Consider the following 18172-nt stretch of genomic DNA (forward strand, 5'->3'; position numbering starts at 1 on the left):
TACCTGTGTGAGCGTATAGGGGGTGTACCTGTGTGAGCGTATAGGGGGGTGTACCTGTGTGAGCGTATAGGGGGGGTGTACCTGTGTGTGAGCGTATAGGGGGGGTGTACCTGTGTGTGAGCGTATAGGGGGGGTGTATCTGTGTGTGAGCGTATAGGGGGGGTTTATCTGTGTGTGAGCGTATAGGGGGGTGTATCTGTGTGAGCGTATAGGGGGGGTGTACCTGTGTGAGCGTATAGGGGGGGTGTACCTGTGTGAGCGTACCTGTGTGAGCGTATAGGGGGGTGTACCTGTGTGAGCGTATAGGGGGGTGTACCTTTGTGAGCGTATAGTGGGGGTGTATCTGTGTGAGCGTATAGGGGGGGTGTATCTGTGTGAGCGTATAGGGGGGGGTGTATCTGTGAGCGTTTAGGGGGGGTGTATCTGTGTGAGCGTATAGGGGGGGTGTACCTGTGTGAGAGCGTATAGGGGGGTTTATCTGTGTGTGAGCGTATAGGGGGGTGTATCTGTGTGTGAGCGTATGGGGGGGTGTATCTGTGTGTGAGCGTATGGGGGGGTGTATCTGTGTGTGAGCGTATAGGGGGGGTGTATCTGTGTGTGAGCGTATAGGGGGGTGTATCTGTGTGTGAGCGTATAGGGGGGGTGTATCTGTGTGTGAGCGTATAGGGGGGTGTATCTGTGTGTGAGCGTATAGGGGGGTGTATTTGTGTGTCAGCGTATAGGGGGGTGTATCTGTGTGTGAGCGTATAGGGGGGGTGTATCTGTGTGAGCGTATAGGGGGGGTGTACCTGTGTGAGCGTATGGGGGGGTGTACCTGTATTTGAGCGTATGGGGGGGGTGTACCTTTGTTTTTGCGTATAGGGGGGTTGTACCTGTGTGAGCGTATAGGGGGGTGTACCTGTGTGAGCGTATAAGGGGGGTTTATCTGTGTTTACATTTACATTTTTGTCATTTTAGCAGACGCTCTTATCCAGAGCGACTTACAGTAGTGAATGCATACATTTTCATACATTTTATTTTGTACTGGCCCCCCGTGGGAATCGAACCCACAACCCTGGCGTTGCACACACCATGCTGGCGTTGCAAACACCATGCTCTACCAACTGAGCCACAGGGAGCGTATAGGGGGGGTTTATCTTTGTGAGCGTATAGGGGGGGGGGGTGGTGTATCTGTGTGTGAGCATATAGGGGGGGTGTATCTGTGTGTGAGCGTATGGGGGGTGTATCTGTGTGTGAGCGTATAGGGGGGGTGTATCTGTGTGTGAGCGTATAGGGGGGTGTATCTGTGTGTGAGCGTATAGGGGGGTGTATCTGTGTGTGAGCGTATAGGGGGGGTGTATCTGTGTGTGAGCGTATAGGGGGGGTGTATCTGTGTGTGAGCGTATAGGGGGGGGTGTATCTGTGTGTGAGCGTATAGGGGGGGTGTACCTGTGTGTGAGCGTATAGGGGGTGTTGTACCTGTGTGTGAGCGTATAGGGGGGGGGGTGTATCTGTGTGTGAGCGTATATGGGGGGTGTATCTGTGTGTGAGCGTATAGGGGGGGTGTATCTGTGTGTGCGTGAGTGCATGTGTAGCTAGTAGTGATATGACATTTTTGGCAGATATTCAATATTTTCCTTGCCAAAAAATGCGATACCGATATTTACAATTTTTGGGACCGTTTAAGCATTCTAGTACAGTCAAATAGTTAACACACACACACGGATGCAGCAGTCTAAGGCACTCCATCTCAGTGCAAGAGGCCTCACTACAGTCCCTGGTTCGAATCCAGACTGTATCACATCTGGCCGTGATTGGGAGTCCCATAGGCCGGCGCACAATTGGCCCAGTGTCGTCCGGGTTTGGCCGGGGTAGGCCGTCAATGTAAATAAGAATTTGTTCTTAACTGACTAGTTAAATAAAAGGTTACACACACACACACACACACACACACACACACCACACTGACCAAAAAGTTATTTTGTTGGCATTTACGTATGTCCCCATTACCAGTAAAACATAATCAAAACCTATTTCTTTCACTTGCTGTGTTTCGTTGTTCATTTGTTCAGTCGTTTCATTCTCCTCCAGGATTTCTCATACTATGGAATGCTGTTTGGGTCTTTGCGTGTCAAATAACAATATTTGATGTGCCAAATAAGCTTGTAGACCAATCAGGACCTGAATATGACGGCACGTCACATAATCTAACGCGTTCATTTTTTCCGTAGTTATTACACATTGATTACACTATTACTCGTATTTCATATGTCACAACGATTCATGGATATGTATGCTATGATGCTGGTAAAGTCGTCTCGAGCACCTACAGTGCTGGTCATGAAAAAGCTAGCTAGCTCATGGATGCAAACAATGTTCTTCCCCAAAAACATAGCAAAAATACATCATCTGTTTCAGTAGCTATACTTAGCTAGCTAACTATATAGCAAGGTGTCATCTAAAATAACCCTAATTTATAAGACTGTTATTATTTATTAATGGTGGTCGGACCCATCTATGTGAAGCTAGCCACAATAGTGGACTTTGCGGTTAGCCTTCAAAATAAAAGTATGTCCATTGACAGTGATGCAAATGAATACAAATAGTATAATTATGCCATAATTGAATAGATCATGCTAAACGAGCTTGGAATGTTATATAACATCATCAAAAGACAATTTTTATTAATTTGACAAATACTTATTTCACTGTACAGCCTTACCTATGGATTGTAGATCAATGACATGGGGTATCAGTCTACTCAGTGACACCCAGAGAACATTAGCGTCATAGCTCTTATTGCGGGACTCTGTAACAACAGTGAATTGAGCCACATTTATTGTCAACCTATGTGTATTGAACACTATTCCAGAGGGAAAACAATACTGCGTGGGTGTTTTGGAGTCTGATAACTCTGAGGACTTTGGGAAAAAATATCTTGGGTATTGAGTAGACTGATACCCCATTTCATTGATCCCCAATCATTCGGTAAAGCTGTACCGAGCAATATGAATGTCAATACACACAATATGCTGACTGGGGAGGTGATTTCACAGTGAGAGTCCTGAGATAAGAGCTACAATGCTAACATTTGCGTAAACTCTTCACAGTTGTGTTCTCTGGGTGTCACCGAGTAGACTGATACCCCATTTCATTGCTTCACATTACAACCTTTTTTTAACATTACCTTGTCTAAATATGGCACGGATCCACAAATTGTAACCTTCTGCATCACTTTCAAAGAGATACTTTTATTTTGAAGGCCAACTGCAAATTCCACTATTGTACCTAATCCTTATTGTGGCTACCTTCACAAAACATAACCAGGTCCGGTTGAGCCTCATTAGCCATATGAAGCTAGCTGGCTGCTTATAACATTAGCTTTGGGCAACAGGGTTAAGTAGCTGGCTAGCTATTTATTTTCATGAACTGAAGTTCAATTTCAATAGGCGAACAACAAGTGGCAACCTAGCTAATACTTACTCACAAGGATTCCTAAATCATTGCTAAGAATAATGAAAATGACTGCAGTTTCTACTGGTCATTGTTTTCAGGCTGGTTGTATTGGTGCTAGCTTAGTACCAGCTAAAGCCTATTTAAATAAAGGTTACACACTAGCTTAGTACCAGCTAAAGCTAGCTACCCCAGAAGTTGTGGTCGAGCAAATAATGCTTTATTACCAACGCGGTATTGTAAACACATCGTTCGTGGCTGGTGTTTGCTTGTTTGCAGACTTTTTTGTACAGCTTTGACCATGCTACTGATAATAGTGGTGGCGTTTGGCTTGCACGTGCAAATTCAGAACACACAACATTCTATAATAGAACTGTGTTATTTGACATGTCAAATTAAAAGCTTATTTAACACATCAAATTCTGTTATTTGACCTATCTTTTTTGACACAAAGACCCAATCGGCTTTCCATAGTATGTTGTGAAGCTAATAGCAGTGACGCTATTACTGTGTAACTCCGGTAGGGCAACGTGTACCAGTGCTCGACCAGTCGCTGAAAGCCAACATCATCCACGACAGAGAAGGGTTGATTGTCAAAGGCAATGAATTCCATTATCTTGGCATTTAATGAATTTGACCTGTGAGTTGTCTCGCTGAAATGTTCTTACTCTTTCAAATGACTGCTTGACTTGTTGACTGCTTGATCCACACAGCAGACATTGTGGGCTAGGTTAGGAATGGTGTGTTGCACGTGTAGCGTCATTATGTCATGTACCTATGTTATATAGGTATGTACGTCAGCTTTGACATTGGTTTTGCACATCAGCGTTAAACTGGACATCGGGCTGATACCGATGTTGGCATTTTTAGCTAATATCGTCCGATTCCGGAATATTCACTGATAGGGATGCACGATATAGTAGCTAGCTAATCAAATAGCCTTTAACTGAATCAATAAGCACAGCGGTGGTAAGCAGGTTATCTTTCTCTTCTCTTTTCCACTTTGCCTTTTGGTCTCTACCTCCTGAGGTTACGGAGAGACACTGCTCACACCAGCTCCGTTAACAACCGCACACTCAGTCATATAGTGTGTGTGTTACCGTGAGATGGCCCCATGCATTAAATAACCTCTTCTTCCTTTGTTATGGAGGACAGAGTTGACGTGTGTGTGGAGTGATAGTAACTCAATCATAGAGAAGAGAAAATGCCAATCTCCTATCATCCGCTCTCCCCTGATCCCTTCTCATCTACCATTCTTCTTACTTCCATCCTCATCTCTCCTATCCTCTCTCCTAACCTATAGTAGCTTAGTTTTTTTCAAGGTTTCTACGTAGGCAGGGATTTCCCACTGGCCGTTGTTAGGCTGTAATTCTCCACCAAGAAGCACAGCCTAACAGCTCACAATCAGTTTATCACGTTGCGTTTGATAGTGCGTCATTGACTCTTTAATCAGTAGTGTTCTTGTCCCTGTGTTTTTAGGTCAATGTATGTACCATCTGTAAACCAATCAAATTCAAATCAAATTTATTTATATAGCCCTTCGTACATCAGCTGATATCTCAAAGTGCTGTACAGAAACCCAGCCTAAAACCCCAAACAGCAAGCAAAGCATGTGAAAGAAGCACGGTGGCTAGGAAAAACTCCATAGGAAAAACTCCCTAGAAAGGCCAAAAACCTAGGAAGAAACCTAGAGAGGAACCAGGCTATGAGGGGTGGCCAGTCCTCTTCTGGCTGTGCAGGGTGGATATTATAACAGAACATGGTCAAGATGTTAAAATGTTCATAAATGACCAGCATGGTCAAATAATAATAATCATAGTAGTTGTCGAGGGTGCAACAAGCACGTCCGGTGAACAGGTCAGGGTTCCATAGCCGCAGGCAGAACAGTTGAAACTGGAGCAGCAGCACGGCCAGGTGGACTGGGGACAGCAAGGAGTCATCATACCAGGTAGTCCTGAGGCATGGTCCTAGGGCTCAGGTCCTCCGAGCGAAAGACCGAAAGAGAGAAAGAGAGAATTAGAGCGAGCATATTTAAATTCACACAGGACACCAGATAAGACAAGAGAAATACTCCAGATATAACAGACTGACCTTAACCCCCCGACACATAAACTACTGCAGCATAAATACTGGAGGCTGAGACAGGAGGGATCAGAAGACACTGTGGCCCCATCCGATGATACCCCCGGACAGGGCCAAACAGGCAGGATATAACCCCACCCACTTTGCCAAAGCACAGCCCCCACACCACTAGAGGGATGTCTCCAACCACCAACTTACCGTCCTAAGACAAGGCCGAGTATAGCCCACAACGATCTCCGCCATGGCACAACCCAAGGGGGGGGGGGGGGGCGCCAACCCAGACAGGAAGACCACGTCAGTGACTCAACCCACTCAAGTGACGCACCCCTCCCATGGACGGCATGGAAGAACACCAGTAGGCCAGTGACTCAGCCTCTGTAAAAGGGTTAGAGGCAGAGAATCCCAGTGGAAAGAGGGGAACCGGCAAGGCAGAGACAGCAAGGGCGGTTCGTTGCTCCAGCCTTTCCGTTCACCTTCACACTCCTGGGCCAGACTATACTTAATCATAGGACCTACTGAAGAGATAAGTCTTCAGTAAAGACTTAAAGGTTGAGACTGAGTCTGCGTCTCTCACATTGGTAGGCAGACCATTCCATAAAAATGGAGCTCTATAGGAGAAAGCCCTACCTCCAGCCGTTTGCTTAGAAATTCTAGGGACAATTAGGAGGCCTGCGTCTTGTGACCGTAGCGTACGTGTAGGTATGTACGGCAGGACCAAATCGGAAAGATAGGTAGGAGCAAGCCCATGTAATGCTTTGTAGGTTAGCAGTAAAACCTTGAAATCAGCCCTTGCCTTAACAGGAAGCCAGTGTAGGGAGGCTAGCACTGGAGTAATATGATCAAATTTTTTGGTTCTAGTCAGGATTCTAGCAGCCGTATTTAGCACTAACTGAGGTTTATTTAGTGCTTTATCCGGGTAGCCGGAAAGTAGAGCATTGCAGTAGTCCAGCCTAGAAGTAACAAAAGCATAAACCATACCAGTTCTCCCACTGCAGAGTGCGAGACCAGGTGGCGAAATAAATAATGATTTGGAGGAAAGGGGGAAGAGGGAGGTGATTAAAGTCTCAAGAGAAAAGCTTGTAGGCTAGTTGTTGTTTTTCACCTCACAGAGGGGTGTGCCCAGCCTCGTGTGTTTTTCACCTCACAGAGGGGTGTGCCCAGCCTCGTGTGTTTTTCACCTCACAGAGGGTTGTGCCCAGCCTCGTGTGTTTTTCACCTCACAGAGGGGTGTGCCCAGCCTCGTGTGTTTTTCACCTCACAGAGGGTTGTGTCCAGCCTCGTGTGTTTTTCACCTCAGAGGGGTGTGCCCAGCCTCGTGTGTTTTTCTATGTAAGGTTGTTCCTGTGTCATCTCATTAGCTGTCTATTTTAGCAGCAGTAATGCTAATTGGCTAATGCTACAGGGAGAGACAGACCGACACACAGGAGGATGTTCACAGAGTACTGACAACGCCATATTGTCAGTCACTTTATACGACAAAACAGCTCCATGTTTATATTTTAACTGGAGAACTCTTTGTCTACACCTATTCAGCATCGTTCACACCCTCTAAAGCTTTAGCCCCATCCATCTCTTTAAGGATTCACATGTGAGGCCATGTACTAAACAACCAAAGATCTCTAGACTAAAGGCTGGTTTATACTACGGTTGTGTTCCTAAATTTAATCTGGAGTGCCAGAGTGTGCTCTCGGCATTCGTAAACTCAGAGCGGTGTCAGATTGGCAGTTGGTAAACTCAGAGCGGTGTCAGATTGGCCGTTGGTAAACTCAGAGCGGTGTCAGATTGGCAGTTGGTAAACTCAGAGCGGTGTCAGATTGGCAGTTGGTAAACTCAGAGCGGTGTCAGATTGGCCGTTAGTAAACTCAGAGCGGTGTCAGATTGGCCGTTGGTAAACTCAGAGCGGTGTCAGATTGGCAGTTGGTAAACACGGAGCGGTCAGAATGCACACTGGATGCTCTGGCCGAGGAGTAGGGTTGATCCTAGCGTTCTGATCTGACAACAGCAGTCAAGCTAACTGGCTAACGTTGGCTAACTTGCTAGCTACCTCCAGATACAAATGAGAGTACACCTCACTCTGACCATTTTACTCTCCCTAGAAGAGCAGGTTAGGCTGTTTTCATGTTATCCAGAGCATTGGTGACTGTAACTGTGCTGCTGGCAACAATTTAATAACGCTTTTTTTTGCCAAGGCTTACTGACACCGGACATCTGAAGTCGGAGTAGATGGCCAGAGCTACGTCTATCGACAGTTGTCGCAGTGACGACATAACCATTCTATTGAAATAGATACTTGCGAAGTGGAATCTTTTGTTTAGACATGTAGCTAGCTAGCTAAACAATTAACCATAATCCCAACTCATAACGTTACTACCCTGCATGTAACTCACCAACCAGGTTCAGCGTTAGCTAGCTAATATTAGGCTATAACTAGCAATGCAAATGGCTCTGAGATACGAATAATATTACTAAACAGGTCATACACGTAACGTTAGCCAGCTTGCTAACAGTATACTTTAACTTAAAACGAAATGAAAACGACTTTCTGACAAGTTGAAACCTGTAATATCTGAAAATGTAGCTAGCTAGACTATCTTACCCGTATACATGGATGAAGGCTTCTCCCTCTCTGTCACGGATGCCATGGTTGCCCTTAATTTGAAGATGTAATCCGGAGGTGTTTTATACATCAGCCTTGTGTGTGTTCTCTATTTGCATACGTTCAAATGGCTCTCCTGTGAAGTAGTGACACCAACATACGCCGCCTAGCTTCCTGAAACCAGCCACATATATATTTACTATAATAAGCAAAAATCTACTTCCACAACAGACATGAAGTTTTATTTTCACTGATTGTCATCTGAGATGTGAAATATCTCTACTGATGATGATGTAGTGTATTGGCTGTAACAACACATGCACACGTGCCGTGACGGCTACGAGGCGGTTACCGTGGCAACACAAGGGCTTTTTTGCGAGCTGTTCAGATGGGCTTCAGTAGATTGTGTGTGTGTGTAAACGTTTTAGTGTCAGTGATACGTAGATAATATGCAGACAATAGAGATGTAAGATGACGCTCACCCCCTGTAATTGTGGTCCATTTCAAGCACATTGCAATGTGTGTGTCTGATAGGGGATTTGCTCGATGAGATGAGGACATTGTTCTCTTACTAAGGCTAATCCACTAGAAAGGCCTACTTCTCAAAATGAAAGGTGTGTGCAGACCCCAGAAGCTTTGTTGGCAGTGACATTACCTTTCCTACTTTTAGTTAGGTCAAAACACACACACACACACACACACACACACACACACACACATAAAGCTGATGTCATAATGTGACAGAAACAACCCTGACTGTGAGTGTGTTCTCTGTTTCAGGGTTTCTGCTGTTCAAGGATTTTTGTTTGAATGAAATAGATGAGGCCGTACCACAACTCAAGTTCTATGAAGAAGTGAGAGAAACACACACCTCTATCTCTCTCTCTTGCTCTCTCCACCCTCTCTCTCTCTCGCTTTCTCCCCCCTCTCTCTCTCGCTTTCTCCCCCTCTGTCTCTCTCGGTCTCTCCCCCTCTGTCTCTCTCGCTCTCTCCCCCCTCTGTCTCTCTTGCTCTCTCCACCCTCTCTCTCTCTCGCTTTCTCCCCCTCTGTCTCTCTCGGTCTCTCCCCCTCTCTCTCTCTTGCTCTCTCCACCCTCTCTCTCTCTCGCTTTCCCCCCCCTCTCTCTCTCTCGCTTTCTCCCCCTCTGTCTCTCTCGCTTTCTCCCCCTCTGTCTCTCTCGGTCTCTCCCCCTCTGTCTCTCTCGCTCTCTCCCCCCTCTGTCTCTCTCGCTCTCTCCCCCTCTGTCTCTCTCGCGCTCTCCCCCCTCTGTCTCTCTCGCGCTCTCCCCCCTCTGTCTCTCTCGCGCTCTCCCCCCTCTGTCTCTCTCGCGCTCTCCCCCCTCTGTCTCTCTTGCGCTCTCCCCCCTCTGTCTCTCTTGCGCTCTCCCCCCTCTGTCTCTCTTGCGCTCTCCCCCCTCTGTCTCTCTTGCGCTCTCCCCCCTCTGTCTCTCTCGCGCTCTCCCCCCTCTGTCTCTCTCGCTCTCTCCCCCTCTGTCTCTCTCGCGCTCTCCCCCCTCTGTCTCTCTCGCGCTCTCCCCCCTCTGTCTCTCTCGCTCTCTCCCCCCTCTGTCTCTCTCGCGCTCTCCCCCCTCTGTCTCTCTCGCGCTCTCCCCCCTCTGTCTCTCTCGCTCTCTCCCCCCTCTGTCTCTCTCGCTCTCTCCCCCCTCTGTCTCTCTCGCTCTCTCCCCCCTCTGTCTCTCTCGCTCTCTCCCCCCTCTGTCTCTCTCGCTCTCTCCCCCCTCTGTCTGTCTCACTCTCTCCCCCCTCTGTCTGTCTCTGGTCAGTGGTTAGAGAGCAGAAGTCTAGTGTGTCAGTTGTATTAAAGGCCATGTGAGATGTTTGAGATTAGGCTGATTCCATGGTGTTTCAGAGGCGTGTGTGTGTATTAACCCTGTGTGTGTGTGTATCAGATTAAGGATTATGAGAAGCTGGATTCTGAAGAGGAGAGGTTGTGTCGTAGCAGACAGATCTATGATGGATACATCATGAAGGAACTCCTCTCCTGTTCACATGTAAGGTCAACATGGAACACAGTGTAACAAACTCCCCTAAAACTGTCTCCTCTCTCAGGGAGGAAGTTGACATGAATACACACAATGCAACACCCCAACCAATCTAAAACACTTTACATGGTATACTGGACTGGAAATGACTGTCACATGACCCTCCTCTCTCTCTCCACCCCCCACACTCTTCTCCATTCCCCCTCTCTCTCTCTCTCTCCACCCCCCATACTCTTCTCCATTCCCCTTCCTCTCTCTCTCCACCCCCCATACTCTTCTCCATTCCCCTTCCTCTCTCTCTCCACCCCCCATACTCTTCTCCATTCCCCTTCCTCTCTCTCTCCACCACCCATACTCTTCTCCATTCCCCTCCTCTCTCTCTCCACCCCCCATACTCTTCTCCATTCCCCCTCCTCTCTCTCTCCACCATCCCCCCATACTCTTCTCCATTCCCCTTCCTCTCTCTCTCCACCACCCATACTCTTCTCCATTCCCCCTCCTCTCTCTCTCCACCCCCCATACTCTTCTCCATTCCCCCTCTCTCTCTCTCCACCCCCCATACTCTTCTCCATTCCCCCTCTCTCTCTCTCCACCCCCCATACTCTTCTCCATTCCCCCTCCTCTCTCTCTCCACCACCCACCCCCCATACTCTTCTCCATTCCCCCTCCTCTCTCTCTCCACCCCCCCATACTCTTCTCCATTCCCCCTCCTCTCTCTCTCCACCACCCACCCCCCATACTCTTCTCCATTCCCCTCCTCTCTCTCTCCACCACCCCCCCATACTCTTCTCCATTCCCCCTCCTCTCTCTCTCCACCCCCCATACTCTTCTCCATTCCCCCTCCTCTCTCTCTCCACCACCCCCCCATACTCTTCTCCATTCCCCCTCCTCTCTCTCCACCCCCCCATACTCTTCTCCATTCCCCCTCCTCTCTCTCTCCACCCCCCATACTCTTCTCCATTCCCCCTCCTCTCTCTCTCCACCACCCATACTCTTCTCCATTCCCCTCCTCTCTCTCTCCACCACCCTCCCATACTCTTCTCCATTCCCCCTCCTCTCTCTCTCCACCCCCCATACTCTTCTCCACCCCCCCTCCTCTCTCTCTCCACCCCCATACTCTTCTCCATTCCCCCTCCTCTCTCTCTCCACCCCCCATACTCTTCTCCATTCCCCCTCCTCTCTCTCTCCACCCCCCATACTCTTCTCCATTCCCCCTCCTCTCTCTCTCCACCCCCCATACTCTTCTCCATTCCCCCTCCTCTCTCTCCACCACCCCCATACTCTTCTCCACTCCCCCTCCTCTCTCTCTCCACCACCCCCCATACTCTTCTCCATTCCCCCTCCTCTCTCTCTCCACCACCCCCCATACTCTTCTCCATTCCCCCTCCTCTCTCTCTCCACCACCCCCCATACTCTTCTCCATTCCCCCTCCTCTCTCTCTCCACCACCCACCCCCCATACTCTTCTCCATTCCCCCTCCTCTTTCTCTCCACCACCCACCCCCCATACTCTTCTCCATTCCCCCTCCTCTTTCTCTCCACCACCCACCCCCCATACTCTTCTCCATTCCCCCTCCTCTCTCTCTCCACCCCCATACTCTTCTCCATTCCCCCTCCTCTCTCTCTCCACCCCCCATACTCTTCTCCATTCCCCCTCCTCTCTCTTTCCACCACCCACCCCCCATACTCTTCTCCATTCCCCCTCCTCTCTCTCTCCACCACCCCCCCATACTCTTCTCCATTCCCCCTCCTCTCTCTCCACCACCCACCCCCCATACTCTTCTCCATTCCCCTCCTCTCTCTCTCCACCACCCACCCCCCATACTCTTCTCCATTCCCTCTCCTCTCTCTCTCCACCACCCACCCCCGTACTCTTCTCCATTCCCCCTCCTCTCTCTCTCTCCACCCCCCATACTCTTCTCCACTCCCCCTCCTCTCTCTCTCCACCCCCATACTCTTCTCCACTCCCCCTCCTCTCTCTCTCCACCCCCCCATACTCTTCTCCATTCCCCCTCCTCTCTCTCTCCACCACCCCCCATACTCTTCTCGATTCCCTCCTCTCTCTCAGGCCTTCTCTAAGAAAGCAGTGGACCATGTTCAGACTCACCTGGCCAAGAAACAGGTGCCTCCCTCTCTCTTCCAGGTAAGGAACATGCACACAAACTGCAGCACCAATCTAACTCCTGTGTGGGGTTCCTACACTAGTTCTATTATTATTATTATTATTATTATCATGACCGTTGGTATTTATCCTGCTACTAGTTACTTTTACTCCTGTTTACATGTACATGTCTACCACAACCCCTCCAGTACTCCTGTTTACATGTACATGTCTACCACATCCCTCCAGTACTCCTGTTTACATGTACATGTCTACCACAACCCTCCAGTACTCCTGTTTACATGTACATGTCTACCACATCCCTCCAGTACTCCTGTTTACATGTACATGTCTACCACAACCCTCCAGTACTCCTGTTTACATGTACATGTCTACCACATCCCTCCAGTACTCCTGTTTACATGTACATGTCTACCACAACCCCTCCAGTACTCCTGTTTACATGTACATGTCTACCACATCCCTCCAGTACTCCTGTTTACATGTACATGTCTACCACATCCCTCCAGTACTCCTGTTTACATGTACATGTCTACCACAACCCCTCCAGTACTCCTGTTTACATGTACATGTCTACCACATCCCTCCAGTACTCCTGTTTACATGTACATGTCTACCACAACCCTCCAGTACTCCTGTTTACATGTACATGTCTACCACATCCCTCCAGTACTCCTGTTTACATGTACATGTCTACCACAACCCTCCAGTACTCCTGTTTACATGTACATGTCTACCACATCCCTCCAGTACTCCTGTTTACATGTACATGTCTACCACAACCCCTCCAGTACTCCTGTTTACATGTACATGTCTACCACATCCCTCCAGTACTCCTGTTTACATGTACATGTCTACCACATCCCTCCAGTACTCCTGTTTACATGTACATGTCTACCACAATCCCTCCGGTACTCCTGTTTACATGTACATGTCTACCACAATCCCTCCAGTACTCCTGTTTACATGTACATGTCTACCACAATCCCTCCAGTACTCCTGTTTACATGTACATGTCTACCACAACCCCTCCAGTACTCCTGTTTACATGTACATGTCTACCACAACCCCTCCAGTACTCCTGTTTACATGTACATGTCTACCACATCCCTCCAGTACTCCTGTTTACATGTACATGTCTACCACAACCCCTCCAGTACTCCTGTTTACATGTCTACCACAACCCCTCCAGTACTCCTGTTTACATGTACATGTCTACCACATCCCTCCAGTACTCCTGTTTACATGTACATGTCTACCACAATCCCTCCAGTACTCCTGTTTACATGTACATGTCTACCACATCCCTCCAGTACTCCTGTTTACATGTACATGTCTACCACAACTCCTCCAGTACTCCTGTTTACATGTCTACCACAATCCCTCCAGTACTCCTGTTTACATGTCTACCACAACCCCTCCAGTACTCCTGTTTACATGTCTACCACAACCCCTCCAGTACTCCTGTTTACATGTACATGTCTACCACAATCCCTCCAGTACGCCTGTTTACATGTCTACCACAATCCCTCCAGTACCCCTGTTTACATGTCTACCACAACCCCTCCAGTACTCCTGTTTACATGTCTACCACAACCCCTCCAGTACTCCTGTTTACATGTCTACCACAACCCCTCCAGTACTCCTGTTTACATGTACATGTCTACCACAACCCCTCCAGTACTCCTGTTTACATGTCTACCACAACCCCTCCAGTACTCCTGTTTACATGTCTACCACAACCCCTCCAGTACTCCTGTTTACATGTCTACCACAATCCCTCCAGTACTCCTGTTTACATGTCTACCACAATCCCTCCAGTACTCCTGTTTACATGTCTACCACAATCCCTCCAGTACTCCTGTTTACATGTCTACCACAACCCCTCCAGTACTCCTGTTTACATGTCTACCACAATCCCTCCAGTACTCCTGTTTACATGTCTACCACAATCCCTCCAGTACTCCTGTTTACATGTCTACCACAATCCCTCCAGTACTCCTGTTTACATGTCTACCACAATCCCTCCAGTACTCCTGTTTACATGTACATGTCTACCACAACCCCTCCAGTACTCCTGTTTACATGTCTACCACAATCCCTCCAGTACTCCTGTTTACATGTACATGTCTACCACAACCCCTCCAGTACTCCTGTTTACATGTCTACCACAATCCCTCCAGTACTCCTGTTTACATGTCTACCACAATCACTCCAGTACTCCTGTTTACATGTCTACCACAATCCCTCCAGTACTCCTGTTTACATGTCTACCACAATCCCTCCAGTACTCCTGTTTACATGTACATGTCTACCACAACTCCTCCAGTACTCCTGTTTACATGTACATGTCTACCACAATCCCTCCAGTACCCCTGTTTACATGTCTACCACAACCCCTCCAGTACTTTTGTTTACATGTCTACCACAATCCCTCCAGTACTCCTGTTTACATGTACATGTCTACCACAATCCCTCCAGTACTCCTGTTTACATGTCTACCACAATCCCTCCAGTACTCCTGTTTACATGTCTACCACAACCCCTCCAGTACTCCTGTTTACATGTCTACCACAATCCCTCCAGTACTCCTGTTTACATGTACATGTCTACCACAATCCCTCCAGTACTCCTGTTTACATGTCTACCACAATCCCTCCAGTACTCCTGTTTACATGTCTACCACAATCCCTCCAGTACTCCTGTTTACATGTCTACCACAACCCCTCCAGTACTCCTGTTTACATGTCTACCACAACCCCTCCAGTACTCCTGTTTACATGTCTACCACAACCCCTCCAGTACTCCTGTTTACATGTCTACCACAACCCCTCCAGTACTCCTGTTTACATGTCTACCACAACCCCTCCAGTACTCCTGTTTACATGTCTACCACAACCCCTCCAGTACTCCTGTTTACATGTCTACCACAACCCCTCCAGTACTCCTGTTTACATGTACATGTCTACCACAATCCCTCCAGTACTCCTGTTTACATGTACATGTCTACCACAACTCCTCCAGTACTCCTGTTTACATGTCTACCACAATCCCTCCAGTACTGCTGTTTACATGTACATGTCTACCACAATCCCTCCAGTACTCCTGTTTACATGTACATGTCTACCACAACCCCTCCAGTACTCCTGTTTACATGTCTACCACAACCCTCCAGTACTCCTGTTTACATGTACATGTCTACCACATCCCTCCAGTACTCCTGTTTACATGTACATGTCTACCACAACCCCTCCAGTACTCCTGTTTACATGTACATGTCTACCACATCCCTCCAGTACTCCTGTTTACATGTACATGTCTACCACATCCCTCCAGTACTCCTGTTTACATGTACATGTCTACCACAATCCCTCCGGTACTCCTGTTTACATGTACATGTCTACCACAATCCCTCCAGTACTCCTGTTTACATGTACATGTCTACCACAATCCCTCCAGTACTCCTGTTTACATGTACATGTCTACCACAACCCCTCCAGTACTCCTGTTTACATGTACATGTCTACCACAACCCCTCCAGTACTCCTGTTTACATGTACATGTCTACCACATCCCTCCAGTACTCCTGTTTACATGTACATGTCTACCACAACCCCTCCAGTACTCCTGTTTACATGTCTACCACAACCCCTCCAGTACTCCTGTTTACATGTACATGTCTACCACATCCCTCCAGTACTCCTGTTTACATGTACATGTCTACCACAATCCCTCCAGTACTCCTGTTTACATGTACATGTCTACCACATCCCTCCAGTACTCCTGTTTACATGTCTACCACAATCCCTCCAGTACTCCTGTTTACATGTCTACCACAACCCCTCCAGTACTCCTGTTTACATGTCTACCACAACCCCTCCAGTACTCCTGTTTACATGTACATGTCTACCACAATCCCTCCAGTACGCCTGTTTACATGTCTACCACAATCCCTCCAGTACCCCTGTTTACATGTCTACCACAACCCCTCCAGTACTCCTGTTTACATGTCTACCACAACCCCTCCAGTACTCCTGTTTACATGTCTACCACAACCCCTCCAGTACTCCTGTTTACATGTACATGTCTACCACAACCCCTCCAGTACTCCTGTTTACATGTCTACCACAACCCCTCCAGTACTCCTGTTTACATGTCTACCACAACCCCTCCAGTACTCCTGTTTACATGTCTACCACAATCCCTCCAGTACTCCTGTTTACATGTCTACCACAATCCCTCCAGTACTCCTGTTTACATGTCTACCACAATCCCTCCAGTACTCCTGTTTACATGTCTACCACAATCCCTCCAGTACTCCTGTTTACATGTCTACCACAACCCCTCCAGTACTCCTGTTTACATGTCTACCACAATCCCTCCAGTACTCCTGTTTACATGTCTACCACAATCCCTCCAGTACTCCTGTTTACATGTCTACCACAATCCCTCCAGTACTCCTGTTTACATGTCTACCACAATCCCTCCAGTACTCCTGTTTACATGTACATGTCTACCACAACCCCTCCAGTACTCCTGTTTACATGTCTACCACAATCCCTCCAGTACTCCTGTTTACATGTACATGTCTACCACAACCCCTCCAGTACTCCTGTTTACATGTCTACCACAATCCCTCCAGTACTCCTGTTTACATGTCTACCACAATCACTCCAGTACTCCTGTTTACATGTCTACCACAATCCCTCCAGTACTCCTGTTTACATGTCTACCACAATCCCTCCAGTACTCCTGTTTACATGTACATGTCTACCACAACTCCTCCAGTACTCCTGTTTACATGTACATGTCTACCACAATCCCTCCAGTACCCCTGTTTACATGTCTACCACAACCCCTCCAGTACTCTTGTTTACATGTCTACCACAATCCCTCCAGTACTCCTGTTTACATGTACATGTCTACCACAATCCCTCCAGTACTCCTGTTTACATGTCTACCACAATCCCTCCAGTACTCCTGTTTACATGTCTACCACAACCCCTCCAGTACTCCTGTTTACATGTCTACCACAATCCCTCCAGTACTCCTGTTTACATGTACATGTCTACCACAATCCCTCCAGTACTCCTGTTTACATGTCTACCACAATCCCTCCAGTACTCCTGTTTACATGTCTACCACAATCCCTCCAGTACTCCTGTTTACATGTCTACCACAACCCCTCCAGTACTCCTGTTTACATGTCTACCACAACCCCTCCAGTACTCCTGTTTACATGTCTACCACAACCCCTCCAGTACTCCTGTTTACATGTCTACCACAACCCCTCCAGTACTCCTGTTTACATGTCTACCACAACCCCTCCAGTACTCCTGTTTACATGTCTACCACAACCCCTCCAGTACTCCTGTTTACATGTCTACCACAACCCCTCCAGTACTCCTGTTTACATGTACATGTCTACCACAATCCCTCCAGTACTCCTGTTTACATGTACATGTCTACCACAACTCCTCCAGTACTCCTGTTTACATGTCTACCACAATCCCTCCAGTACTGCTGTTTACATGTACATGTCTACCACAATCCCTCCAGTACTCCTGTTTACATGTACATGTCTACCACAACCCCTCCAGTACTCCTGTTTACATGTCTACCACAATCCCTCCAGTACTCCTGTTTACATGTCTACCACAATCCCTCCAGTACTCCTGTTTACATGTACATGTCTACCACAACCCCTCCAGTACTTCTGTTTACATGTACATGTCTACCACAATCCCTCCAGTACTCCTGTTTACATGTCTACCACAAACCCTCCAGTACTCCTGTTTACATGTCTACCACAATCCCTCCAGTACTCCTGTTTACATGTCTACCACAACCCCTCCAGTACTCCTGTTTACATGTCTACCACAACCCCTCCAGTACTCCTGTTTACATGTCTACCACAATCCCTCCAGTACTCCTGTTT

The 18172-nt window shown here is 47.8% G+C and overlaps 1 protein-coding gene across 2 annotated transcripts in view; it reads left to right on the plus strand.

The window, feature by feature from the left end:
- The window catches only part of LOC106568375 (G protein-coupled receptor kinase 3), a 90129-nt gene that overhangs the window by 36394 nt on the left and 35563 nt on the right, over positions 1-18172 (plus strand). For both annotated transcript variants that reach the window (XM_082955674.1, XM_045692215.2), the window contains exons 3-5: positions 8891-8964; positions 10021-10122; positions 12181-12255. In XM_082955674.1, the coding sequence (XP_082811800.1) occupies positions 8891-8964; positions 10021-10122; positions 12181-12255 (251 nt within the window). The remainder of the gene's footprint in view (positions 1-8890; positions 8965-10020; positions 10123-12180; positions 12256-18172) is intronic.

The sequence above is a fragment of the Salmo salar genome, chromosome 01, assembly GCF_965601325.2.
Source record: "Salmo salar chromosome 01, fSalSal1, whole genome shotgun sequence".
Classification (NCBI taxonomy): domain Eukaryota; kingdom Metazoa; phylum Chordata; class Actinopteri; order Salmoniformes; family Salmonidae; genus Salmo; species Salmo salar.